The following is a 24,958-nucleotide window of genomic DNA, read 5'->3' on the forward strand; positions in this document are numbered from 1 at the left end:
GAAACAGAGACCCCGCTTCCTCAAAAACAAATGAGAGCTGGAAACATCCACACCTAAAGGAAAGAAAGCCTGGGAGTCCTCAGAAATCATACTCCCTTCGCCAGCTACCTACAGCCTTGCCTGGACACTGCAGCAGAATTCCTCCCCTGAATTTAATAAAATAGTTGCAAGCTAAAAACAGCTCTGTGTATGTGGGGCACATTTATGGTAAAGGGGATCCTCAGGTGTTAGCGCCCTGGCAGCCTTATCCCTTATAATGGTTTAAGCCCTACAAAAAACAGCAAAGAGCGTAGATGGTAAAGCCTGGAGCAAAGCCAGATGGCAATGCCTGTAAGAGCCTGACAGAATAAGAGAAGGATGCTGGCAGGTTCCTGTGCAAAGCACAGAGCATGGTTCTGCTGTCCTCCCCCAGGCAGTCCCCAAACCCTGCGCTCACACGCTTGGACAGCACAAACACCAACCAAGAGAATCAGATGTTTCTGCAGACAGACATCTGATAAGCAGCACCTGCGTTCAAGAGCCCCAACACAGCTCCGCAGACAGGCTGGCAGCACCCTCGGACACAGGCAGGACACACAGCGAGACGGAGGGACGCTGATGGCAGGGACAGGGCCAACTGTGCCTATGCTCCCAGGGCAGGGCGGGCTTCACACAGGCCACAGCAGCACTGCACAGTCTTTCCTCTCCCTCCAGACAACAGCTCTGAGTGACCTTGACACCTTGAGAAAACCTGAAACTTCCAGGGCTGCTTCAAGAGCAGACATTCCACCCCGTGGTCTATAGCACAAGTCCCCGAAACACAAAACAAGCCCTGAAACGAGCTCACCTGCTAGATATGCTGCCAGTCAGCTCTGAAAATAAAGTCTCCAGAGAAGCCCTGGAGACACGGAGGTCACAAGTAAATGTTAAAGATGCCAAGTAGAAACTTGCTACAGCCATGTTAACTACCCTCCAGAGCACCGGTGTCACTTCCCTCTCACTAGCTGGCGTCACCAGGCCAGTCCCACTGGACCGCCCTGTGTCACAGGGTTGAGCGGTGTCAAGAACAAAACTACCCAGCGCTGGAGAGGCTGCGACACAGCGGGAACCCATGAACGCCGCGCGAGGGCAAGCCAGCAGTCACCGCCCCTGAAGCCCACAACGCAAATTAGACAGCACATAACCGAGGACAGGTAAGAAAGCAGAAGTCCACCAGCAACTACTGAAAGTATAAGAGCACTGGAACTGAGAGAGATCAGCTCCAGCAAGAGCAAGCAGAACCCAAGAGCCACAGTGGGTGCTCGTCCTGCTCTTCTGCGTCCCTGCAATAGAGCAAAGCATTCCACAACCACAAGAAGCCACAGCTTAGCTCCCAGCCCAGGCAAATGATATCTTCACCCACAGTTTCCTTCTGATACCCACACACAACTGGCACATGACGAACAGCCCAAGCACATCAAAAGCTAGTGAGCCACTGCTCCATCCCCCAGTCTGAGACACTGACATCTCCAGTATACCAGATCCCCAAGGACACACCATTCTCCGGATAACATTTTTGGTAGTTCACCCTGGAAATGACTCGGTCACACACCCCTCTACAGCACAGCCACAAACCTCAGCTGAGCCATCTTCTCCAGCCCCTCCGGGCTGATGCGGTCTCTGGAAAGCAGATTGCTGAGCTGCTGCTCCTGGTTCCCAGCCTCACGGAGGAGTTTGCTGAGCTCCTGCTGCTTCATGTTCCGCATCTGCTGCTCCATTTTGGGACTCAGAGGAGTTGGGGGGAGTGGGCCGCACATATACTGCCCTGCCTGGCCGGGGTACCAAGGGTAATAGGCTCCTGGGTACACACCATTGCTTGGACCCATAGGATACTGCAGGGAGTACCCACCATATGGATACTGGGGCCCTTGACCAGAGGCCCGAGGGTAATAGTAGGGGTTGTCAGAGTTCTGGAACTTATAGTAGGATGTCTGGGCCTGGCGGGCTTCTCCCCAGGAGGTGGGGCTCACTTCATCATCTGTGTCTAGAAAATGAAGCTGAGCCGTCTGGCTCTTCGGGGTGGGTTTTTGGTCCGGGTTATTTGGGTCCCACAGCCTGCGAGCAGTGCCACCTCGGCCCCTGCTTCGGGGGCCTTTACCCCCAGCCCCAGTGAGCAGGAGCCTGGGCCCAGGGTGACTAGGTTCAGGGGAGCCCGCGGTGCTGGCAGAGAGGTCCGTGTTGGCAGGCAGGAACAGAATCCCACGGCCCTTCCCTTGGGGCTCTCTGCTCTGGCTCCTCACCGCCTTCAAGGGCTTTTTTTTATCTGTGTCTGCCAGACTGATATCCCTGTTCATAGTCTTGCTGTCAAATGTGACTCGAAAGGGTCCCTTGACTTCCCTGCCGTTGCTGCTCCATTCGCTCTCACTCCTAGAAGCTCGACTCTGCCCTGAGTGCTTTTTCTTGTCCAAATTCCTGCTGGAGACATATGCTTCTGCCTCATCAATTCTGTCATCGTCCAAGGAGTCAGTGGAGGACGTAGAGAGCTGCTTCCTAGGACGTATTCTTTCTCTGGCACGCTCCTGACGCCTCTCCACTCCATCCATGAGCGGGGCTTCATCCACACTGTTGTTGCTTCCGGCTGAGCTTGTGCTGCAGGTGCGGTACCGGCTCCGCCGCTTGTCCGTGTAGGAGTACCATTTGGCAGAGCCCAGCTTCTCCTGCATCACCTCGTCGCTTGTTCTCCTTACCCTGTCGCTTCGCTCTATTTGTCTTCCTTTTTCTCCCCTTGAGGCTTTCACTCCTTCTCCTGCCTGGCTCCCCTCTCTATCCTCCTTGCTTGATTTCGTTTTCCTGTTACTGTCTTTTCCAGTACCTTTCTCAGCCTCTTCATCTCTCCCGACTTTCAGCTGCTCCATCTTGCTGGTGACCTCCTCGGTAGCTGACCGCAGGGACAGTTCTTTAGCAGCTGAATGCAGGCGTTTCCCAGGCTGGTAGATCTGCTGGTCCGGCTTCTTGGTTCTCCTGGTGGTCTTGGGACACCACTCATCTGGAGTGGGCTGCTTAGACAAGCTCTCCTGGATCTGAAGACCATCTTTAGTGTCTGTCTCTTCATCTTCCTCCAAAGGACCATTCTGCTTGGGGCTATCACCTTTGCCGAAATCCTCCATGACTGGAGCCCCTCTTCCCAAAGAGCCCTTGTCACCGAGACTCTCCTCCTTGCCCTCCTCAGTTCTGCTCCTCTCCTCCGAGGCCTCGTGCTTTGGTGGCACAAGTTTGCTCCTCAGTCGGGAGAGGCCAGGCTTGTAAATCTCCAGGTCTGGGCGCCTGTTGTCTTTGCGATGCCTCGGCTCCTTCACATCCTTTATGTTTTCTGGAGAAAAATAGGCAGAATAAAGTTATTCCCACCACAAACCTGCCAGGGTTAAAAAAATATCATGACAAATACTCAAGGAGAAATATTAAGTAAAGACAAAGGGCCTACTACCCTCAGGGCAGGTCCAAGAGGACAGATCTGAAAATCCCTGTCAAGGTTTACAGGAAATCACACAGTAAGAGTAGAATATGAGAAAGTATAATGAAGCTGCCCAAATCCTTGGCCTGATTCACTTCGAAAACACATCCTGCAACAGGTTTTGCCTCAAAGCACCAACAAGCTGAGATCACACACAATGCAAGACCTGAGCACACATATTCAAGCACCAGGCATAACGTTTTCGCGTTACAGGTCTCAGGAGGAGTTGCCTGCCTGCCGCTGGTGCAGGAGCCTTTCTATCTGAAGACGCTGCCTTCTCTACCAGCCCCCCTGCTCTGCCAACAGATCGTTTTGAGTCAAAGATACGTTTCCCTCACCTGCTCACAACTCATTAATGTTTCTCTCCTCCTCTCTGTAACTGTACTCACACAAAAACTCATTACAGAACACACCATAATTAAACATTTCACCAAAGCTGGGCAGTTACGTGCTGCATTTTCTCAACTTCTTCTTCCCGTCAGGAACTTGCCCCAGCCTGTACCACCACACCTCAGCCACGTGAAGGCCACCACTATCAGGGGCTCGGCCCCGGCGGTGGCAGAAAGGTCCCTGAGGGGGCAGGCCCCGCAGCCTCTGTTCTCTATGTACTCTCACACCAGGGACAAACATGTCCCCAGTCGGGTGGTGCGGCCGAGCTGAGGGGAGGGGGAAGGCCCAAACAGCGGCTCCCTGCTCTCAATGTTTCTCATCAAGTACAAGGACTGGCTCCATTGTGTAAGCTCCATCTTTTGTGGCTCTATTGTGTAAGCCTCATAGGATCCAGGCCTTGCTAACGACTTCACCATTGAAGATGTGATAAGGGATTGATAAGAGGGGAGCATCCTGCCCCAGAAGGCACCAGGAGCTGGATGATTACCTAAAAAGCATGACCTGTGGAAACTAGGGGAGAAGCAAAGGCAGTGGGGGGAGATCGCAACCACAGATTCAATTCAAGACCAAAAAACTTGCCGCCCCCCCCTACACACACACACACACCTGCAAGGAGCATGCGTGCTAATTTACACAGCAAGCGAGGCTAATTTAAATATAGCTATCCAATAGCAAGTGGAATGGTAATTACGGAGCAACGAGTGTAAACTTAAGATAGGTTTTTACTAATCATGTAACAGGAGAAATAAGCTATAGCTCCTTTGTGTGGCGTGCTAGCTTTGTGGAATTAGCCCCCAGCACCCATCTTTGCGCTACCAGGGAATAAACGGATATCTCGGCTCTGGGTGCGAGCCCGGCTGTTGCACACCGGGTGACGAACCCCGTTTGAGGGACACCACCACCGCCGCCCCGCCGGTCCCTGCCACCCCCTCACCTCGTCCGCCGCCCGCCGCAGCGCAGGCCTGCGCCGCCACCATGTCCCGCAGCTCGGCGGCCGAGACACGGACGCGCTCCAGCCCCTCCGCCATCTTCCCTCCGCCGGGGGGGCTGGTGGGGAGGGGGGGGAACGGACAAACGGACGGCGGCCGCGCAGGGCCAAAAAGCCGCCGCCGCGCGCATGCGCGTTCACGCCGCGTAGGGTTAACGTCGCCACGGCGTGCATGCGCGTCCCCCCGCGGGCAGCGCGCAGCCCACGCCGCCGTGCGCATGCGCGTTCGGGCCGCGCAGCGCCCAGCCCATGGCCGCACAGCCTCGCCTGGCGCTGCGCGATGTGCGGGCGGCCGAGGGGCGGCTCCGCGGCCGGCTGCCCCGCACGCCGCTGCTCACCAGCGGGGGCCTGGACCGCCTGGCCGGCCGACGGCTGCTCTTCAAGTGCGAGCTCTTCCAGAAGACCGGTTCCTTCAAGGTGCGCGGGGACGGCGGCAGGGCCTGTCCCTTCTTCCACCGGAGAAACTCACTTCCCGCCGGCAGCTCCCAGCCCTCGAAGCAGACGTGGCTTCTGCCACCCTGCACGGGGCTGAAGCGCTTCCCAGGGCACAGGGCAGGCTCCAAGGAAGAAGATTCCCCACCTGCACGCTGGGCAGTGGCACTGAGGGGGCTGCGCTCTCCTTCCAGATCCGCGGTGCCCTGAACGCAGTCAGGAGCCTCGTTGAGGAAAGCGAGCGCGATGGAGCAGAGCTGCCCCGGGCTGTCGTGACACACAGCAGTGGGAATCACGGGCAGGCGCTCGCCTGTGCTGCCCAGGCCGAAGGTAACACGTACCCAACACGAAGGTTGCAGCCCCAGCCCCGGGCCAGGGGTAAATGCAGAGCTGGTTCCTGGGCAGAGGCTCTGCCAGTCCTGGAGATAAGCAGGGCTGTCCCTCTCCTGAACATGTGCAGAAGCTGGCATAGGCAAGACAGAGCCTGCTCCTGCAGCGCTAACTGGCTCCTTGCAGCTTTCTGGCTGTTGGATTTGCCTCCTCTTTTGTCACACAGGGATTCCTGCCTATGTCGTGGTGCCCCGGACAGCCCCGCACTGTAAGCAAGCCGCCATCCGCACCTACGGTGCCACGCTGGTGCCGTGCGAGCCCAGTGACAAGGTAAGGCACAGGGGAGAGCGGCCAGGGACAGGGCCCTGCCAGACTGAGATGTGACCATCTGCGCTTTCCCTTAGTCCAGAGCCGAGACAGCATCTCGTGTAGTCCAGGAGACAGGAGGAGTCATGGTGCACCCCAACCAGGAGCTGGCAGTGATCGCGGGGCAAGGTACAATCGGCCTGGAGGTGTTGGAGCAGGTGAGTTGTTCTCCTTGTAGGGAGGGGCACAGCAAAAAGGTGTACCCGAGGTCCCAGAAGCACTCACGCTTCCTTTTCTGCACAGGCCCCCGAAGTAAATGCAGTGGTGGTTCCTGTTGGAGGCGGAGGAATGATTGCAGGAATAGCAGTTGCCATCAAGGTAGGCAACAGCTCATCCAGGAAACAGTGGCTGCATCTCCCTGAGGGAAGAGCAGGGCTCCCAGGACAGGCAGCACCTTTTCTGTTTAGAAACTGAGAGACCCTGCTGTGACAATCTCTGGGTGCCTGGGCTCTGCACAACAGCAGTGCCTGCTTGGCCCCCTGGGCACGGACAGGCACACACTAGTCTCAACCAAGCGGCTCCTTCTCCGCGCAGGCTCTGAGACCAGATGTGAAAGTGTTTGCTGCCGAGCCACGCAACGCCGATGACTGTTACCAGTCCAAGGTGAGAGGGGAACTGACCCCCAACCTTCACCCACCAGATACCATCGCAGATGCAGTTAAAACCAGCATTGGACCAAACACATGGCCCATCATCAGGGATTTGGTTGATGACGTCCTGACGGTCTCAGAGGAAGAAATCAAGGTAAAAGCTCCCGGCTGCCTTCTCACGGTAGCTGCCAGGAGGCAGCTGCCTCCATCCATGCTCTGCCCTTCCATTCTCACCCTTCCACTCTCCCAGGGCAGCACAAGCCCCTGCACACCACTGCAGCTGTGCAACACCCACAGTGTCTCCAGCTGGAAAGGGCTGGCGGAAGCTCTGCTCTCCCTTCCCAGAGCGCTGCAGAGAGATGTGCACACACAATGCCCTCCGCAGCCCCGGAGCAGCCTGTACTTGCTGCTGGGATGACAGCTGGTGTTCTGTCCCAACAGCGAGCCACGCGGCTGGTGTGGGAAAGGATGAAGCTGCTGATTGAGCCAACAGCGGGCGTGGGAGTGGCGGCCGTGCTCTCAGAGCAGTTCCAGGCAGTCCCCCGGGACGTGGAGAACGTTTGCATCGTGCTGTGTGGGGGAAACGTGGACCTGAGCTCCCTGACCTGGCTCACAGACCTCCCTGGGAAAGCGGAATGAGAACAGAGCGGTGTCTCAAGCAACGGAAACCTCATTCTGAATTTGTAGGGTCTAGTTTGTGCACTACTAAAAACAGATGAACAACCCCAAACGTTCAAAAGTTTGTGTGGAGGGACAAGGGATGCTGGCATTAGTCTCTACAGCACAGAGTCACTTGGTTCCACAGTAAAGGGTTGTTAGTGGGGGGTCTGGAAACAAAGCACAGTCTGTTCTCCCCAACTGCCCTGCTCTGGGACAGGCCTCCAGTGAGCTGCACTCACTCTCCCCAGCTGCTACTTGGCCTTTCTTAGCGTCACAGTAACTTCCAGCAAACTCTTGCCCTTGATACAGCAAAATTCTCACACACACCGCTGTGGCAGGGCACATGGAAAAGACAACAGCCAGAGTGGGCCAAGGGGTTCACTAGACAAGGGGTGCACACAGCCCCCTTTGGCCTCCACAGCTGGCTGCCACCACCAAGACAGAGGCACCGAGATATTTTTGAAAACATTTTCCATTAAAATAAATAGCTATAGCTGATACCTGAACAGCAGCTGGTGAGACAACTGCCCCTGTACAGACCCCAGCAGTAATACGTCCAAGATACCGGTGCTGCCCTCACGGCGCACGGGCTGAGAACAGCATCCAGGGAAAACTGCCACACTGGAGACTTACTCCATTTCCACCTCCTGCACTGGCAGCGCGCTCTCGCTCCTCACCCACGGCACGGGCTCTGGAACGTGAGGGTCATAAGTCCATTTAGGAAAGACTCTCTTGTAGAGGTTCAGCAGTACCGTGTCCTGGGACTTGAGCTGTCCATCGAAATGGCACTTCATGTGACCATGGGTCCCTAGGCAGAGAGCAGAAGAGGTCATTAGCTGTTTCTCCCGCCCAGGAGGTCCACATCCTGCCCAGCATCAGAGATAAATATCAAATCAAACCTACCCAATGGCTCCTTGATGTGTCCTCTATGACCCCACTTTGTCCTCAGCTCCACTGGCTTGAACCACATCACATCCTCTGGAGATCAAAACATGAAACAGGTAAAAAACAGGCTTTGCTGTACCAACACAACTGCTCCCGCAGGGACAGGAGTTCTGCTTCCAGGTCCCCTCTTCCCACCACACCGAGACGAGCCGTACCTCTGTTAAAGAACATGTATCGCACGACAGCTGTCCTGGTAAAGATTTTGAAAGGATGGCCACTGAGCACCAGCCGCTTGATGACGATTCTGTCTGGGTCCACGGAAAGCAGAGAACCCGTGGCGATGAGGTCATGCATTCCTGCAAGGCAGAGTCACTAGAACACGGGACAGCGCCACAGAAGGTGCCTCCATCACCTCTTCCCCCACCACAACCCCTTTCCCCAAATGGTGCCAGACCCAGAGCAACCCCACAGCAGGGACAGACAAAGGTGCCAGTAATTACGGGGTTAGAAATGTATTAATCTCCTCAAACAACATGAAGGAGACAGCTTTTTCAAGTCATACTTCCTAGATAGATGCACTTTTAAGTGGGGTATGGGAATGGCCTGCTAATGTTTGTTTCCCAGACACCACCTCCTCAGCAGTTACAAACTTACCGTTACTTCTCTGTTTAAAAAGAAGCACTGAGGCAGGAGGAAAAGTGATGGGAGCGTAAACAGTCACCACCAGGGTAGCATCCGGGCGCAGGAAACGCTCCAGCTTGTGCTTATCAGCTAGGACAGAACAGCAATGATCAAGTTCAGGCCAACAGCATTCCTCAGAGCTCTGGGAAGCCCCATTGAGCCCATTTGTCCCTGGCAAACAGGCTCTGTGCTTTAGGAAAACGGGTGACATACATCCCTCCTCTGCTGGCAGAGTATCTGGGAACAAAGGTGATCCTCTGAGCTACCAGCTCACTGCGTGGAGCCTGCCACCGTCTTGCCCAGAGCAGCAAGCCACCTTGCCTAAGCCCTTCCACTCTCCACTATTTAGGGCCTTCCCTGGAAGCCTCAGAGCCTAGGAGTGAGTCTTCAGAAGAGTCCTTCAGCCAGGTTCAGACACCACGGCTAAAACATCACAGGCTTCCTGCCCTAGAAAACCCCAGCCCCACCTCCTGGCATGCCCATGCCCACCCCACCAGTCCCTCACAAACCTGAGGTGTGCTGGGAGAACAGGGGGGATGCTCGGAAGCGTCTGAACCCACAGTGAAAGATCAGCTCCTCCTTTGCCCTCACCGGCTCGCTGTTACTCGGATGCCGACGCACCAGGAAATTCAACACGGACATCTGCAAGAGAGGCAGCACTGTGAGGGGCGGACAGCAGGGCTGGCAGGCGATGGCAGACAGAGCAGAAAGCAATGGGATGTTGCAGCAGAGATGAATGCCCTTGACAACAGCTACCCAAAGGACTGCTGGTCACCAATGCAGACACCTCAGCCAGGCTCAGACACTCTAGCCTAAACACTCCTGGCAGCTTCAGCCTGCTCTGACCAAAGGGAAGGCCCTATTTTGAAATGCAAGCAATGCGGGGAGATTTCAGCTCAAACCCTCTGCAGCCAGAACCTCTCCAAGCCATGCAGCCTGAGGGAATCAGACAAGGAGCTGCACACCTAGAAGATATCAGCAGGGCCACACTTAATCACCTTTTGTTCGTGAGGAAGCAGCGAGAACAAGACTAGGGGCTTTCCTTCTTTGAAGCTCTCCATCACCGAGACAGGGACATTGCAGATGTGAAGTGTAACGTACCAGCCAACCTGCCAAAAAGAGAGGATCAGTTGTGAGTACTTCTCTCAACAGTCACAAGTAACATGTGCCTGGGTTAGAGAGGGAATCCAGGAGAACAATTATAATCTGAACTCATGGTTTCAAGAGTTCATGAACCAGCTGGCTGAAGAGATCCACCCAGCCACCAACCCAGCAAGTCTTTCCTACTAGGAGCAAGGGAACACAGCAGGGGAATTGATCAGCAAGAGAAGAGGGAGCTACCGAGGCTCCTTCAGTCTCCTCTTTCTGTATTTGCCGGAAGAGGTGCTTTCTCGTTCGGGAGAAGTCCTGGAACTGGAAAATCCTGGCATAATCCCTTGGGAGATTCTCTTTGGGGTCCCATGGAGAAGTCCGGAAGCTCTTCAGCCCCCTGTACTTCTGGAACCTAGAGAACAGAGAACAGGAAAGACTAACTACTTCACCAGTCAAGGGGTGTGGGCAGCACCTTCTGTGGTCTGCAGGGACTCACTCCTTCAGAGAGGGCAAAGGGAGCAAATCAAATGTTGGCTCTTCATACAGAGAGAACAAGAAACAGCAGCCAAGTCCCCAAACAACCTGCCCTTGCATCAGGGCTCTGCCATCCTCCTCTCTCTCCCAGGTCAGGACCCAGCTCTCCCCGCCACGGGGAGCTTCCCAGGCCCAACCAATGGCTCCCCCAACTAGTGCCTCCCCTGGAAGCCTCAGAGCCTAGGAGTGAGTCTTCAGAAGAGTCCTTCAGCCAGGTTCAGACACCACGGCTAAGACATCACAGGCTTCCTGCCCCATCTCACCAAACTAGACAGAAAAGCACCTTCCAGCTCCTCTCCCAGCAAAGCATCCTGTTTCTTACCGAACTCTGGCAGGTATGTCACGTGGCGTGTCCACCTCATCTGGAAACATTTCATCCATTCTCTCCTGTTTGTATCTCTCCAGCATCTGTTCATCTTCCTCCACCTTCTCATCGTACTGGTCATCCCGCAAGCACTCAGAAATGGTCATAGTCTCACACTCCTCCTCTGCAGGTTCCTCTTCCTCCTCGCTGCTTTCCCCCTCCTGACACACAGGACAGCACAGAGCCCATGAGCACAGACGCTCTGTTGATGCTCCTGCAGCACTGCAAACCCTGCGTGTACTCGCACCGTGTGAATCGTGCCCCAAGCTACACCACACTCCCTCATTTCAGTATCTAACAGGTCAAAGAAACAACATGATACACGTGACGGATTTAACAATGGAAATCCAGGTGAGTCCTGGCTCTGTGTTGTACCCTTACATGGAGCAAGCCGGAAGGACAGGATTGTCCCAGAATACACAATAATGCCCTGGAGACCACCTGCAGTATCAGCTCTTGGAAGTACCTGGGAAACTGCCTCTTCCATCATATCATCATCGATGTCATCATCTTCGTCACCATCCTTCTCACTGCTGCCTTCTCCATCATCCACAATCCAGGCAGCCTGGTACTTGGATGTGCCTTTGGGGACCTTCACCACCCTCCTGTTTTCCTTCAGAGAAGCTGTAGGGTTCCCACCAATGGTTAATACAGGAACAATTCTCCTTTGCCATTTACACATTTACACCAGGAGAGCCAAGATCAGCTCTAGACCAGAATCGCTGTTTCCCACCACAGAATTTGCCAGGGCCCAGAAAAGGCAGCTAAAATGTAACCCTGCTAACTGCCAGGCAAACCAGGCAGCCTGCTCGTCAGGTGATAGGACTAGGAATGGAAGTCCCAGGCACCCAGCTAGCACGTTTTCTCACAGCCATCCTCAGCCATTCCAGTGACAGAGGGTTTCTAACAACCGTCTTAACAGGGACAAGGTAAAGGTACAGAAGTATCGCTGCTACTCACCCTCTGCTTCTTGTAATTCTTCTTCAGTAGGCCAAGTCTGCTCCCCTTCCATGGGATCAGGAACCACTTCTGACTGCAAAGACTCCTGCTTGCTTGGATCTGCCTTCATCAGGACCTTAACATCTTCCTCCATCTCATCGGTACCATTTATAGAGTCATTCTGAAGGCCAAGAATAGAGTTCCCAGCTGTGAATACATCTAACTCAAGCTAGAAATCAGTCTGAAGCAAAACTCCCCTCAGTATCATGTATGTTGTGTTGTAATGTAATGTTCGTTATATGCTGTGGGCAAGGAATCTCAGCTCAGTGGCAGAACACAGGCCTACTGGTTCTGATACAACTCCCCTTCCCTTGACCACATACAACCAGTTGTATTTTCCCAATGAAAGTTTAGAAACATCATGTTCTAACAGGCCCAGCAAAGCCCTGAGCTCCCACACACCTGTACCTCCATGTCCTGACTTCTCTTCTGTCCTTTAACCACTCGGGGGTTTAAAGAGAGGGGGTCAGGGGGGGCATCCACCTGGCCCATCTGGAAGTCTCCATGCCCCACAATATGCACCAGGCTGTTCACATCGAGAGTTTGTCCCCGGACAAAGCCAGACACTTTCAAGGTCCCAACCAGGTCGCTCTCTTGACCAGGCACAAACTCGGCAGCGTAGGCGAGCAGGTGAGCCCGCCTGTCCCGAAAAGCGAGATGCCGCTGCTTCTGGGCGGCGAGGTGCCTCAGCAGCAGCGAGGACTCCTGCTCCGTGTTCAGGGGGAAGAGCTTGGCCTCAGGAAAGCGCTTCTCAATGGCTTTGGCAAGTTTCTTCCTGATATCTATCCGCTTCTTCAGTGGCAAGTCAGTGTCCCCTGGGACAGCAAGAGCTACCAAGCAGTGCACAGAACAGAGTTCAGGATCAAATCATAAACCTTCTTGTACTCTTTTTACCAAGCATTGACAAACACTCAGATATGAGCAACCCAAATAACCAGATTCACACCACAAAGGTGCAGAAAAGAACACTCAGGACAAAAAACCTGTCTTCAGAGATAAGATTTTGAGACTAAATGAGACCATGGAGATAAGGGCCCAGGAACTGAACTTAGCAAGAAAAGTGTCTGAATCCCTTCACTCTCCAGGCCTTGAAAACCAATCCAATACTGACACCACCATGCACCCAGAGGTCAAAACCCACAACAGTCTCCACGGGTTAGTGTTCTGGTTTCGGCTGGGATAATTTTCTTTTTAGTAGCTGGTACAGTGCTGTGTTTTGGATTTAGTGGGAGAGTACTGTTGATAACACACTGATGTTTTAGTTGTTGCTAAGTAATGCTTATCCTAAGTTAAGGATTTCTCAGTTTCCCAAGCTCTGCCAGTGAGCAGGTATACAAGAAGCTGAAGGGAGCATGGCCAGGAGACCTGACCCCAACTAGCCACAGGGCTATTCCATACCACAGGACATCATACTCAGTATACAAACTGGGGGGAGTTGGCTTGGGAGCGGACTGCTGCTCAGTCAGCAGGTGGTGAGCAATTGCGTTGTGCATCACGTAGCTTTTCTTGGGTTTTATTTTTCTCTCTGCTTTTTATTATATTAACTTTCATTACTAGTACTGTATTTTTCTTTATTACTGTGGTTGTTATTATATTTTATTTACCAAACTCTTCCCATGAGTTTTACTTTTTTTTTTTTCCATTCCCATTTTATTTATTTATTTTTATTCTCACTTTATTTATGCAAGAAGCAGAGAGCGAGCAAGCAGCTGCCTGGTGCTTAGCCGCTGGCTGGGCTGAACCACGACTGGCCACAACACAACAAGGCAGCATGAGACTGACATTCAGCCAGCCAATCTATGCTCAGAAACAGAGCGGTCAAAGATCTGTGATCACCTATTAACATCTGTAGTTTTTAATTACTGCAACAGTAAATCCTTGTCAAGCACCCTCTCAACTTATACCCCACTAGAAGTCGTTAACGTTTCTCCCTCACTCACCATAACTGGGGAGCCCCTGTGCAAAGAGGCAGGAGAGGCAGTGCTCCCCGGCACTGTCCCAGCCATCTGCAGCATCCAGGATGAACAGGAGGGAGTCAGCAACTTTTGCCAGGTCTAAGACAGAGTGAAGGTCCCCTGCACACAAAACACCTCCGTTACTGGGGCTGCCAGGGGTACGGAGCCAAGAACCACACACCAACAGCGTTTCCTCACCTGTCTGGGCTGTCACAAAGCGCCAGCGCTGCTTCAGTCGGGGACAGAGGAGCACAAAGCCACCAGCTCTCCCCTCATCCAGGTGAACAACTGCCGAGTCCTGGCTCTGCAGCAAACGGAGCGTGTCGTGGGCTGCAGCCCTGCTGTGCAGCGGCACCAGAACCACGAGGTGTGGGGGCCCATCCCTGCTGCCCAAGCTCCGCTTCTCTGCCAGCACCTGTGGGCACAACTGCAGAGTGTGAATCCCGCCCCCCAAAATCAAGACCGGATCCCACCGCAGCTCAACCCGAACCCACTCGGTCCAGTAACGCTCCGCGTGCCCCAAACTGACCTGACCCAGGCACCCACTCCTCTCCCCGGCCCAGCTCCTGATCCCCCAGCAAAGGCCCAAACCGGCTCGATCCCCACAGGCACACACCCGCACCGGCCCCATTCCCGCTCCCCACAGCCCCCTCGCAAAGCCCCGAACCGCCCCGTTTCCCGCTCCCCCCGCAGCCCTCACCGCCTCCTTGCGCTGCCGGCGGAGCTGCAGCGCCTGGTGCCGCCGGTCCACCCTGCTGAGGTCTCGGAGCCGCCGGCGAGGCTGGGCCTTAACGGAGACGCGGCCTGCGGGGAGAGATCGGTCAGGCGGGCCGCGGCGCGCAGGGCTGGCGGGGAACCCGGCCGGGCCCGCTCTGCCTCACCTCCAGCGCGGCGCTGAGACGACCCGCTGTGCTTCCCGCCCTTATGCGCCTTGTTCTGCTGCTTCAGCGGCCCGGGCCGGTGGGCGCCCGCCGCCGCCACCATGCTGCCTCCTCGCTGCCCTCCTCAGCGCTTCCGCTCGCGTCACTTCCGGCGCCGCGGGGCACGCCGGGAGCGCGCGGCGCTGCGCACAGACTAAAATGGCGGCTGGAGGGACGGGGGTGGTTCGGGCCTGGAGGAGGGAGGAGCGGCGGGCCTGGCCCCGGGGAGAGGGCGGGAGAGTAGCGGGGGAGCCCCAGGGAGGGAGGCTGGTGCCGGTCAGCGCCGCGGCGAGGGGGGAATGAGAGGCAGGAGCGACAGCCGTTCCTTCAGCGCTTTATTGATTAGTTCTTTGTACAGGTATTTACACAAGCGAGGAAAGCTGCCTGCCCGCAGAGAGAGGGCTCGCCCACGCTCTGGAAACAGTCCTGTGGAAAAAAGTAGTTGAGGAAAGGCCCTCCCTGAGCCCCAGGCCTCTCAGCATTGCACCCTGGAGGAGGCAGGGGGCCCCTCTGCCCCCCTCCACAAAGACTGATGGAGCCAAAACATTTCTCCTCTTTGTCCCAGCTCCATCTGTTACTGGCACCGCTGGTCACCTCGGTTCTTGCCAATAGTTTTCCAGCCAAGAACGTATTCCCAGGCCCGAGGCCTCAGCCGTACCCTGCCCCAGTGGCACGTCACACCAAACACACCACAAACACCTTGCAGCTGCAAAAGCTGCTCTGCCTGGCACTGACAGAGCCCCTGCTGCAGGACCACGCCATCACTCCAGAATACAACTCTCTCTGCTTGTTACTGGGAGCATTAGATCCACAGCACCCCAGAAACAAGGGCAGGTGAGCAATAAGGTTAAACATTTACAGCAGTGTTGCAATTCCAAGGGAGAGGCAGGGCAGCTGCTATTCCGATCCCAATTGAGCAACGGCATAGGAGGGGAAAAGCAGGTTCCTATAGGTCCGTGCTTCCTCTGAACTAGAGGCAACATCTCTCCCTCTTCCTCCTGCGAAGAAATCAGCATGACAACAGCAACATGGGGTTGTCAGCTGTGGGCTGTTCTTTAGATCCTTTTCTACCCCTAAAAGCAGGCTGGCTGTCTAAACTTTTCAAACTAAAAGCAATGTAGATAGCATGTCCTACCTGACAGGAAGGAAGACAAAAAAAATTAAGAGACCAGAGACAAATAAACACTGTTTAAGCAGTAGTAATCACGTCTCTCTATACAGGTGCTGGCTGCAGGACAGCATGCGAGTGTCTCCCGCTGTCATTTCTGAAGGCTGTTTGTCCATCAGCCAAGACAGCCTGTAGCACTGCCTTGCAGAGCCAAACGCGAAGAGGCTGCTCAGAGGGGACTTGGGGAGGAGGGAATAACTAGGATACTTCCAAATCAAGAAAAACAAGAGTCCTGTGAGTTAGTTCTACCTTGTCATTAAGCAAGACCAGGGAAAGGAGCAAGGTTCGAAACTTTCTGCCTAGGGTTCCTATCACAAAGCCAACTACCTCTGCCCCTGTGTCACCCAGAAGCCTGGAAACCCAGAGACAGCCAGAAGGGTCCCACCACAGAGGCTGATGTCTCCCCAGATCTCTGCACTCCTCAGAGCTGCTGAGAGCTGCTCTGGCTTGTAAGAAGAGCTAACACCTGATTTGCACTTCACATGAAAAACAGAATTCCCACAAATCCACACATCTTAAGCTTACAGCTATTTTGCTGACCTGTGTGGTTCTGCAGGGACCCCACACAGACTACCAAAAAAGAAGAAAAAAAAAAATAAAATAATCACAACCCGCTGAGATGAGCAAGCAGGAGCAGAAAGCCAAGCACCACCTCACTGCAGCTGACAGCACTGCAGGTTAGAACAAGATCTTCCTGCCAAAGCAGAAACTACCAAGGAAATAACAGTTACAGCTGCAGCATGAGCAGGGAAGTATCCTCAAGCAGTTTGAACGCACGTCGCTGCAGCAAGGCAAACCCTTGCAGGGGCAGGGCCCCCTTCAGCTCTCCTGTACTGTCACAACACGCAGCCCGATGCTCTACGCACACAAGACACCGCGGCAGCCTGCTCAGCACCACCTGCCAACCCTCCTTCCCCAACAAAACGGGCTTCACATTGCTCCAGCGCACAGCCCAGACAAGCAGTGCAATGAGTGGAGCTCACAGGCTGCTCCACCACGCGCTGGCTACATCCCAGAACGCTGCATTGCAGGAAAGCTGAGCTCACATTCCTGCTCCCTAAAACAGCCTCAACTGCTGCCTTCTGAAGCAGCAAGAAGTCTGGGCTGACTCCGCTGTGCATATGGGTGAGGGGGGAGCAACAAGCTGGGGCAGGCTAGATGCAAAGCCTAGGCCTTGGTTTATAAAGGAAGACTGGTTGCAACTGGAAGGGCCAGTTTATTAGAGAAACCTCACATTGCAGAGAATTCACAACACAGTGGAAAGGGTCCAGGCCTGCTGAGGGGGCCAATCTTCTGCAGCAGCACAGATCTACGTCCCCCAGCTCCAATCCCAGCAGGTGCCACGAAGGGAAGGGTTAACTGTAACACAGCTTATGTTTACAAGCCGGTATTAAAAGTTCAAAAAAAAGCCTCCCCGTTAGACAACAGTTAAAACAAAAATGGTTTAAAATGTTTAAAAGCTCTGTGTTCTTGACTGCAGCATAATGGGGAGGCAAAGGTCTACAACACACACAGGTCTCTCTGGGTCTCAGCATTCGCTCTGCTCTACCAGTGAAGGCCAGAGGGGGGGGTCTTCTCGTCTTTGTTGCTTTCCAGAGAAAAGGGTGGGATTCGGACATCAAAGTGGGAGCCATCAGGCCTCTCAAATCGAAAAGTACCCCTGCAAAATAACAGCAGAGATCACACTGATGCCGGGGACAAACATAGCTAGGAACTGTCAGCAAGAAGGTAAGACATGAGCTCTTTCCATATCCTGCGTGGGGACTCCGGGGCTGCATTTGCAAGGCCCATCCAGCAGCAAGTACATCAGTTCAGCGGCAAGGACATCTGCCTGCCAGGATGACTCATTTATTGGAAGACTCCTGGGCGGTTTACATCGCATCTCTAATATACATTTCCTGAATAAAGATGTCATAATTGGAGCCTCCAGGAGGTAGGCGCACTCCACGCATCTGCAGCAGTGTTTACCTAACTCCCACTCCACAGGGGACAGAACCATCTGAGCTATTTTTACAAACTGATTACATGTAAATTCAGATTTGTATTTCTTGGCAGAAACTCCACTGGTTAAGAAGTCTGCAGCAATATGAAATCCCATCACAGATGTAATTTGGAATAGCTTCTGCTTTGCATTTCAGAAAGGGCATTTTAGAACTGAATCTGCCTGTGCTTGTACAAACAAACAATTTGTTTACTGCCCTGAACTACAGATGACCGTACTGCAGAACATGACTTGGGCGAGGATCATGGAGATAAACTAACAGGTTCTTATGACAGAGAGGACACAATCAAACACCCCAAGTCAAGCTGAGCAGCTTCTGAGCTGCAGAACCTTTGTCTCTTTCTCTTCAGGATGCAGGCAGAGAGGGAAAAAACTACTAAGCTGGGTTTATTCCCCAGGGCATGCATTCAGGCAATTCAAAATGCTTAACATGGCAAACAGGGGTGTATCCTCTAGGCAAAGGGCTGCTCTCTTGCTTTTCCCAACTCAAAGGTAGTTCCAAGGCAGCTTAACCCTGAAACAGATTCACTTAAAAAATGCAAGCCAGAAAGACCTGTCATACAGAAGGCAAGAGGTGGCTGTGCATTTCTTGCTCACACAGAGATGACACTAAATGTGCTAACCCAGCTGAAATGCAAAACAAATGGAAACTGCTTTAACCCTGTGGCACAGGAAAAGAGAAACCTCAGCTGAGCACTTTTCTACCTGCACTTAGGGAAGAGGAGACTTGACCACCAGTGAGACCGAAGGCCTTATCTGGACTAAACTGGGAATAACCCCACATGCCAATTCCTTGTGGACACAGAACTGCACAGTTTCACTCAGGAATAGAATCAAAGCCCAGTCCTCTCCAAAGAGAGGGGATACCAGGGCACACATCCCTGCTGCCTAGAGAAACACCAGCACGAAGCCTTGCCTCTTGCACTGAAGGGACAGAAACCAAATACAGCAGAAGATGATAGAAAACTGCTTCATGTCTTTTCAAATCCAGTCTAGCACAGACCACAGAAGGAAAATAAATTAGCCTGGAACCTCTCTTTATAGAGAATCAACAGATCATCTTATCACTAACTGGGATACTGCTATAGAGAAGCTCATAAAAATTTTAACTGTCAAATATGCTCTGTCCAGTCCACTTCCACGCACCTTTCAGCCATAACTCCAGACTGCAAACTGCGTCCCAGCTCAGCGCTGTGGGGTCCTACATCTAAACCACTACTGCAGTAATAAGTGCTTCTTACCACATGTGACCACTGGATGCCTGCAGGGAGACGTGACTGCTGTACTGAAATGCCGGCTGTTCTTTGGATAAAACTGGCTCCTGAGAAGACAAGAAGAGACCACTCTGCATCAACAATGGATCTTAACATTTCTCCACAGACAGGCATCAACAGGAAATTTACACAGCGAGAAGAAAAATAGATCCACACCTGACCATCGCTACCAATTAATTACATGGCAAACAACTCTCCAAAACTGCATATTATTCCAGTTCATGCATACTAACAACAGATGAAAGGCTCGTGATTTCTTTTTTATTGCCAGTTTCCTATTCCATCTATTTCTACTGCCCAGTAAGCAAGGTACTGGCAAATCAACTCAAGCGAGAGGAGTCCAGCAACAGGCTGCACTTCCCAGAAGAAGCTGCACGACACTTACCCTTCCTACAACGCCGCGGCCCCTGACCGTTTCCAAGGTGCCAGACAAGCTGAATATCCTCCAGTGCCGTTCTCTGAGTTGCACCACTTCGCTATCAAGGTTCTCCAAGCGAATACAGTAGCGCCACTGGACAGAAGAAAGACTGTTATCAAGAACTGGAATCAGCTGCAAACAGTTGATAAACCACAGCTGATACTGGGAAACAGTTGCCAGGCAAGGACTATTCTCCCTCAGAGCTTATCACAGAGCAATGATGCCACAGCAAATAAACTCCTTCCCTTTAGCTGCTTCTTGAAACAAAAGGCACTTACCCAGTAGACATGGGAATTCTGGGCTTCCTGTCAAGAGAAACAAAAGATGTTAGCAGCTGCCCTTCAACGCTCAGTGCCAAAACCTCTTCAGCTGTCAGCACAGCACAAGCACAGGGGCTCTTGCTCCATGCCAGGTCGACGCAGACAAGTCGTGTGAGCACAAGGCCAGCCGCTCTCCGAAGCAGTCCATCAGTTACCGCCTGGCACTGGCTCTGCTCTAGACAGGTAATCATGAGGTGGGAGATTTACAAGGATCTTGTGACTACGGAGGGTTGATCTCCATGTTAATTACGTGCTTTCTACAGATCTAGAAACACCCATTTCTTTGCCTTCAGGCACCTGTTTTTCTGACAATGTTAGGACAAACATCAGTTGGGCTCCACAGAAACTGCAAATCCACACCAAAACATCCACCTGCCACAGCACAGGCTCCCCAGCAGCTGTGCTTGTCTGGACTTGGAAATCAAACTGCTGCAGAAATTCCCAGCCCTCCCACTCAGAAATCTATTGGAGCCTCATCATTTTGGATGGTCCACATGAAGCTCTTACACTATAAAGAGCACACTATAAAGAGAAGGCTTTAGCCAAATGCTCTAACCCATGTTAGAACCAGGAAACGGGCAGCCACCCACAGCACCTCATCACTGGGCAGGACAACAGACATGTCTGTCGTTACAGGGCAGATGGCCTTCATGCCACCTTACGCACACACCCATCTGTGACTGAGGCAGTAAAGGACCGATTCACAAGCCTTCCTAAATATCCTGCTGACACTGTTCTGCAGAACACTCCAGGGTATTTCCCATCCTACAAATAACAAGCAAAAGCCAACCTGCAGTAGTTGCTCTCCAAAAATGTATGGCAAAACAGTTTCATGTTCACACCTCTGCTGGACATCATGACAATGAATCGCAACTGTGATTAAAGTCATTTCACCAGTAAGCAGAAGGTACCCTCAGTCAGTAAACTGGTCTTAGAAAAATATGCAAGTTAAGCAGAAAGAACACAGAGACATGTAACACAGACCTACCCTCATGCCCATATAGAAGGGGATGACTGTGACGCGGATGTTCTCTGTGGTTTCTCGGTGCACATCAGAGAGCTCTAGCCAGGGGTGGTTCTTCTCCTGCCACGCGCACAGCGTATCCCTCGCTACAAAAGGTGGAACTGAGGGGAGGGAAAAAATGACAGTTTATGAGGAGAGGCATACTGTATCTGGAGTGCTCTCCCCTCAAAGGGATGCCTTTCACATAGTTATAAAAATTATTTAAAGGAAGCTTTACTATGACAAAACCCAAACCAGACCATGATTTTTACACTGTATCTAAGATGATGGGTTCTGGGTACTTGTTATAGAGTACCTCAAGCGCCTGGCTCTGAACAGAGTTCCCTCTGAAGCCAGAAATTACCTTTTGTTTGGTCATACGTAAGAAACCTCTCAAAGAGCTCATGCTGGATGGGCACTTGATCAGTGGAGCTGTAGGGGAGGATATCTTCATGGCTTACATAGTCTAAACCTGGAAAAAAAAAACCAACAAAAGCCACTGAAATTCCCCAGTGAAAAGCAGCTCAAGTGTCTCCCAGCAGAGAAATGGATCACTCTACTGAGATGTTAAGAAAAAGATTTTGGCAGCAGTAGCTAAAATTGCATGCAATGGAGGAAATGGGCCAGTGATAACCCTTGGCAGCATTCCTCTGCAAGATTTCTCCATAGAATGATTTCTCTGATAAAGACACACTGCCTGGGAAGTGACTGCACTGCCACAAAAGGACTTTGGGCAGGAAACACACAGGATCAGCGGAGATCTAGCTGTCCTGGTAACAAAGTAGAATGGCCTGTATGCAACAGGCTATGTGTATGGGATCTATGTCTCAAGAGCACAAAGCAGGCATGCTTGTGTCTGCTCAGAGTCTGCCCAGCTTCCATCCATCCAAAAGGGCATCACGGACTTTAGTCATTCTGTTGTTTCTAGCACAGCCCCAAACTACAGACAGATCCACCACGGAATGCCCTGTAGATACGGCTGCTTCCCTGGCAGGAGGTGACTGTTGGTGACTCTTCTGACCTCACCTCATGACAATCCACATCTCCACAGAGGTTGAAGGTGTATTTTACTCACCTGGTATGGCATAGAGGGCCCTGCTGTCGTCGTGATTTGCCAGGAATGTCACTGCTTCCGTCTGTGATCTCTGGGACTGAGAAAAAGGGAGGTTTATGTCTTTCTGTGGGGATTGTTGTAGGCCAGTTTCCAGCCACATTTCAGTTCACTATTGTGGTTTCTAAAGTAATGTTTATTTTACTTAACCAATTCACCTCAGAACATTTCTCCTTTTAATACCTCTAGATTAGTTCTTCACTCAAACAAGGGAAGAGCATTTTCAGTGCTGCGACCCACATTCATAATGTCCTGTGTGCAACAGAATAAGAATGCCAACAGGATGAGAAAGTGAGGTTGGAAAAGGGACACATGATCCAGAAAACAGTCATATGACATTCCAGATTATCCTTCTCAGGGAAAATATGACTTGGAGAAAAAAATTGTCCTAAAAGTCCAAACAATCAAGTTAGTGATCACAGCCATTTTCTTTCAGTGCCTGTCTATCTAAAGCATTCATATAGGAGAAGATATTTCAGTTTCAATACCAAGATGACCAGTTACTTACTATATGTGGACAATCCCGGGCATCTATTAACACCTGATAGTAAGTATGCGTTTTGCCCTTGACCTCTTTGGAACCATGGCCTGCTGCGTTCTCGCTTCTAAAAAGAAAAGCAGGGTGCTGAGCTGAAGTGCAGGATGGCAGCAAACTGCTGTTACCAGGACCAAGCACATTCATAAACAATGATTTTTTTAAAAAATAAATTTCACAGTCTGTAATCATTCAATTCCATCCAAATTAAACTCACATCAGCCACCCATACAACAACAGACAAGCTGAGATAACAATCACCAGTGATTGTCACAGGCACAGCAGCTGTTTTCAGACATCTCAGAAGTTCTTCCTGCTCAGTCCAGTCTCCTATTTGGGGTGGGTATTTCTATTGCCCTCTGATTCCTTCTCTTACTCCTCACTCCTTTCCAGCACACCTCCAACACAGGCCAGGGGGCAAATGGATGGACGAGGGGAGAGAATTGAACAGCGACTCAGTCCACAGGAAGGATGAACTCGGCCTAGTGGGCTGAAAATGGGGAGGCAGGTGACAAACCCAACTCCCTGGTAATCTACAGAAGCAGCAGCCTGCAATTTTAACACAGGAGCCTGGACCTAACTCAAAAAGCAACAGAAGGGGGTTATTTATGATAGAAAATGTCAGGAACTTTTTTTTTTTTTTTTAATTTCCTTCACACACACTCTCATCCTTCATACTTCCATTCCGCCTCTAATTAACACAAAATTAATCCTCATGCAATGTCTCCTCTAGTTTATATTCATGCAAAACAGACCCATACCATTGTCCTCCTTAAAAAGACTTGTTTAGCCCAACCAGGAAACTTACTACAAAATGTAACAGTACAACAACATATAAACCAGAATAAATCCTTACTTTTCTGTGACAGGAGAAGCTACATCTCGATCATAAAGCCTGGCTTGCCAGGGAAACAGGACTATTCCTCGATAGCCAAACACACTGTGAAGAAATAGCTGAAAGGAACAAATAATTGCATTTTAATACATGGCAATCAGATACTACAAAAAACATGAAGCCAAAAGCCCTTTTCTGGTAGTATTTAAAAAAGTGTGTTAACTGAGGTAAAACTAGAAACATTTACAAAGAGTATAACTGCGTGAGATGGGAATACAGGGAAAATCACCACTGTGTGAAGCCAGAGCAGAATATAAACAGTCTGGGATGAAAGAAGAAATTCATATGATCTCTGTTCCATAAAAGTGAATGACTAAACCAGTAATAAAGTAATAGAACAGCAGAAGTGCAGAAAGGAAACCAGCCTGAGAGAGACCACTTGGGAACATGGAAACAGATCTGTGAGTCATAAGCACAGAAATGACAAGTTTTGTTGTTATTTCTCAAATTCAGTTGATTGTCTCTTCTGCTCTTAGAGGGAGAAACCCCTTCAATAAGACCAGCAGAGCAAATGCCATTGTAGGAACAGTTGTGTCATGCTGCAGATTCTTATCAACTTGCTACTGTCAGATGACTGACAAACTGCAGACACAGCAGAGACAAGGAGCACTGAACTGTGAAACTTCTGGCCTGCTACAACGCAGCAGCCTCCTTACGGGTAAATCACTCGGCTACCCGATCTCTGGGCCTGCAGGGTCAGCTCCGCTTCCCAGAACTGCTTACCTGTCCCGTCTCATATTTGCCATGCTGCTTCGGTGCCTCAAACACCCCCACAGTCTCCAGCACTTTGCCCTCTGGACGGTTTCTAGGAGCAGAGAGGTAGTTTGGTGGGTGTGCAGGGGCTGAAACAGCCCCGGCCCCAGGCACTGGCCAGGCATGGCCCCCCACCTCGCACCTCCCTCGAGTTCCACACACACACCCCCCCTGAGAGCCCCAATATGCACAAGGCTTCCCAGTCACCCACCCCCTTCCCTGCCCCCCCCACCTCTTTGCCAGTCACAACTCCCCTGGACACCCCCCTGCCCAGTTGCCTCTTTAGCCCAATCGTCCCCTCTCCCATATCCCTGCCCCAGCCCCCCCGACAGCCTCCCAACTCCCAGTCTTCCCCCACTGACCCAACAGCCCCCCTAACCCCACACCCAACCCAAACCCCCCCTCAAAGCCCCTAACCTCACCACCCCCCTCCCTCAAACACCCCCTCGCAGTCCCCCACCGCCCGCCCTTCCCCAACCCCCCGACAGCCCCTCTACATCCCCTACCCTCACCCCAACCGTCCCCTCAACACCCCTAAACCGCCCTCCCCCCGGGCCCAGCCCTCCCCTCCACAGGCCTCACCGCGACGAGAGGTGCCGTCGCGGCAGCAGGAGCAGCGGGAAGGCCGCAGCTCCCCCCGCGCCCAGGGGCCGCAGCCCGCGGGCCGGAGGCGGTTCCCAGAGCGGCAGCCCGCGGGCCCGGCACCGGCTCAGCGCCGCCGCCACGTACCGCCGCGCCGCGCAGCCCGACATCCCGCGGCCGGGCCGACCCCGCCGCCAACCCACAATGCACCGCGCGCCCGCCTCCGCCCCCTCCGCGTCCCG

At 52.5% G+C, this 24,958-nt stretch overlaps 4 protein-coding genes and 2 non-coding genes across 11 annotated transcripts in view; 1 reads left to right on the forward strand and 5 right to left on the reverse strand.

Annotated features, from left to right (window-relative positions):
* SMG6 (SMG6 nonsense mediated mRNA decay factor) overlaps nucleotides 1-5,391 on the reverse strand; it is a 115,622-nt gene extending 110,231 nt beyond the window's left edge. For 2 of the 4 annotated variants that reach the window (XM_074845654.1, XM_074845653.1), the window contains exons 1-2: nucleotides 4,794-4,994; nucleotides 1,594-3,328 (exon numbers count right to left, since the gene is read on the reverse strand). In XM_074845654.1, coding sequence (XP_074701755.1) covers nucleotides 1,594-3,328; nucleotides 4,794-4,887 — 1,829 coding nt within the window. In that variant the 5' untranslated portion in view covers nucleotides 4,888-4,994. Of the gene's footprint in view, nucleotides 1-1,593; nucleotides 3,329-4,793; nucleotides 4,996-5,185 lie in introns of those variants that run through there. The other 2 variants (XM_074845656.1, XM_074845655.1) reach the window with 2 other exon arrangements.
* On the forward strand, nucleotides 5,070-7,295 carry SRR (serine racemase). Its single transcript, XM_074845671.1, has 7 exons — nucleotides 5,070-5,264; nucleotides 5,474-5,609; nucleotides 5,836-5,939; nucleotides 6,014-6,133; nucleotides 6,219-6,293; nucleotides 6,510-6,719; nucleotides 7,007-7,295. The coding sequence occupies exons 1-7, from the start codon at nucleotides 5,097-5,099 to the stop codon at nucleotides 7,202-7,204; spliced, it is 1,011 nt and encodes a 336-aa protein (XP_074701772.1). The 5' UTR covers nucleotides 5,070-5,096; the 3' UTR covers nucleotides 7,205-7,295.
* Nucleotides 7,296-7,679: 384 nt separating this feature from the next.
* On the reverse strand, nucleotides 7,680-14,951 carry TSR1 (TSR1 ribosome maturation factor). Of its 2 annotated transcripts, none has more exons than XM_074845658.1 (15): nucleotides 14,617-14,951; nucleotides 14,436-14,539; nucleotides 13,934-14,150; nucleotides 13,721-13,855; nucleotides 12,189-12,610; nucleotides 11,742-11,901; nucleotides 11,248-11,405; nucleotides 10,740-10,942; nucleotides 10,133-10,295; nucleotides 9,790-9,900; nucleotides 9,301-9,433; nucleotides 8,765-8,881; nucleotides 8,326-8,466; nucleotides 8,129-8,203; nucleotides 7,680-8,033 (listed from the first exon to the last, which is right to left on the reverse strand). In XM_074845658.1, the coding sequence occupies exons 1-15, from the start codon at nucleotides 14,717-14,719 to the stop codon at nucleotides 7,855-7,857; spliced, it is 2,421 nt and encodes an 806-aa protein (XP_074701759.1). In that variant the 5' UTR covers nucleotides 14,720-14,951; the 3' UTR covers nucleotides 7,680-7,854. The 2 variants fall into 2 exon arrangements, with proteins under 2 accessions (XP_074701759.1, XP_074701758.1); XM_074845657.1 differs by having other exon boundaries at nucleotides 12,183-12,610; nucleotides 14,617-14,948.
* Nucleotides 9,145-9,237, reverse strand: LOC141932360 (small nucleolar RNA SNORD91 family). Its single transcript, XR_012625810.1, has one exon. It is a non-coding gene; the product is annotated as a small nucleolar RNA SNORD91 family (small nucleolar RNA).
* Nucleotides 10,578-10,670, reverse strand: LOC141932361 (small nucleolar RNA SNORD91 family). The gene has a single exon (XR_012625811.1). It is a non-coding gene; the product is annotated as a small nucleolar RNA SNORD91 family (small nucleolar RNA).
* A 22-nt stretch (nucleotides 14,952-14,973) lies between the features above and the next one.
* POLDIP2 (DNA polymerase delta interacting protein 2) lies at nucleotides 14,974-24,932 on the reverse strand. Of its 2 annotated transcripts, none has more exons than XM_074845670.1 (11): nucleotides 24,717-24,932; nucleotides 24,105-24,186; nucleotides 23,343-23,440; nucleotides 22,460-22,556; nucleotides 21,916-21,991; nucleotides 21,205-21,312; nucleotides 20,826-20,962; nucleotides 19,796-19,822; nucleotides 19,485-19,610; nucleotides 19,067-19,146; nucleotides 14,974-15,081 (listed from the first exon to the last, which is right to left on the reverse strand). In XM_074845670.1, the coding sequence occupies exons 1-11, from the start codon at nucleotides 24,884-24,886 to the stop codon at nucleotides 15,018-15,020; spliced, it is 1,065 nt and encodes a 354-aa protein (XP_074701771.1). In that variant the 5' UTR covers nucleotides 24,887-24,932; the 3' UTR covers nucleotides 14,974-15,017. The 2 variants fall into 2 exon arrangements, with proteins under 2 accessions (XP_074701771.1, XP_074701770.1); XM_074845669.1 differs by lacking the exon at nucleotides 14,974-15,081 and adding an exon at nucleotides 17,020-17,483 and having other exon boundaries at nucleotides 24,717-24,930.
* Nucleotides 24,933-24,958: the final 26 nt, after the last annotated feature.

Source organism: Strix aluco, chromosome 19 (assembly GCF_031877795.1).
Source record: "Strix aluco isolate bStrAlu1 chromosome 19, bStrAlu1.hap1, whole genome shotgun sequence".
Taxonomy (NCBI): domain Eukaryota; kingdom Metazoa; phylum Chordata; class Aves; order Strigiformes; family Strigidae; genus Strix; species Strix aluco.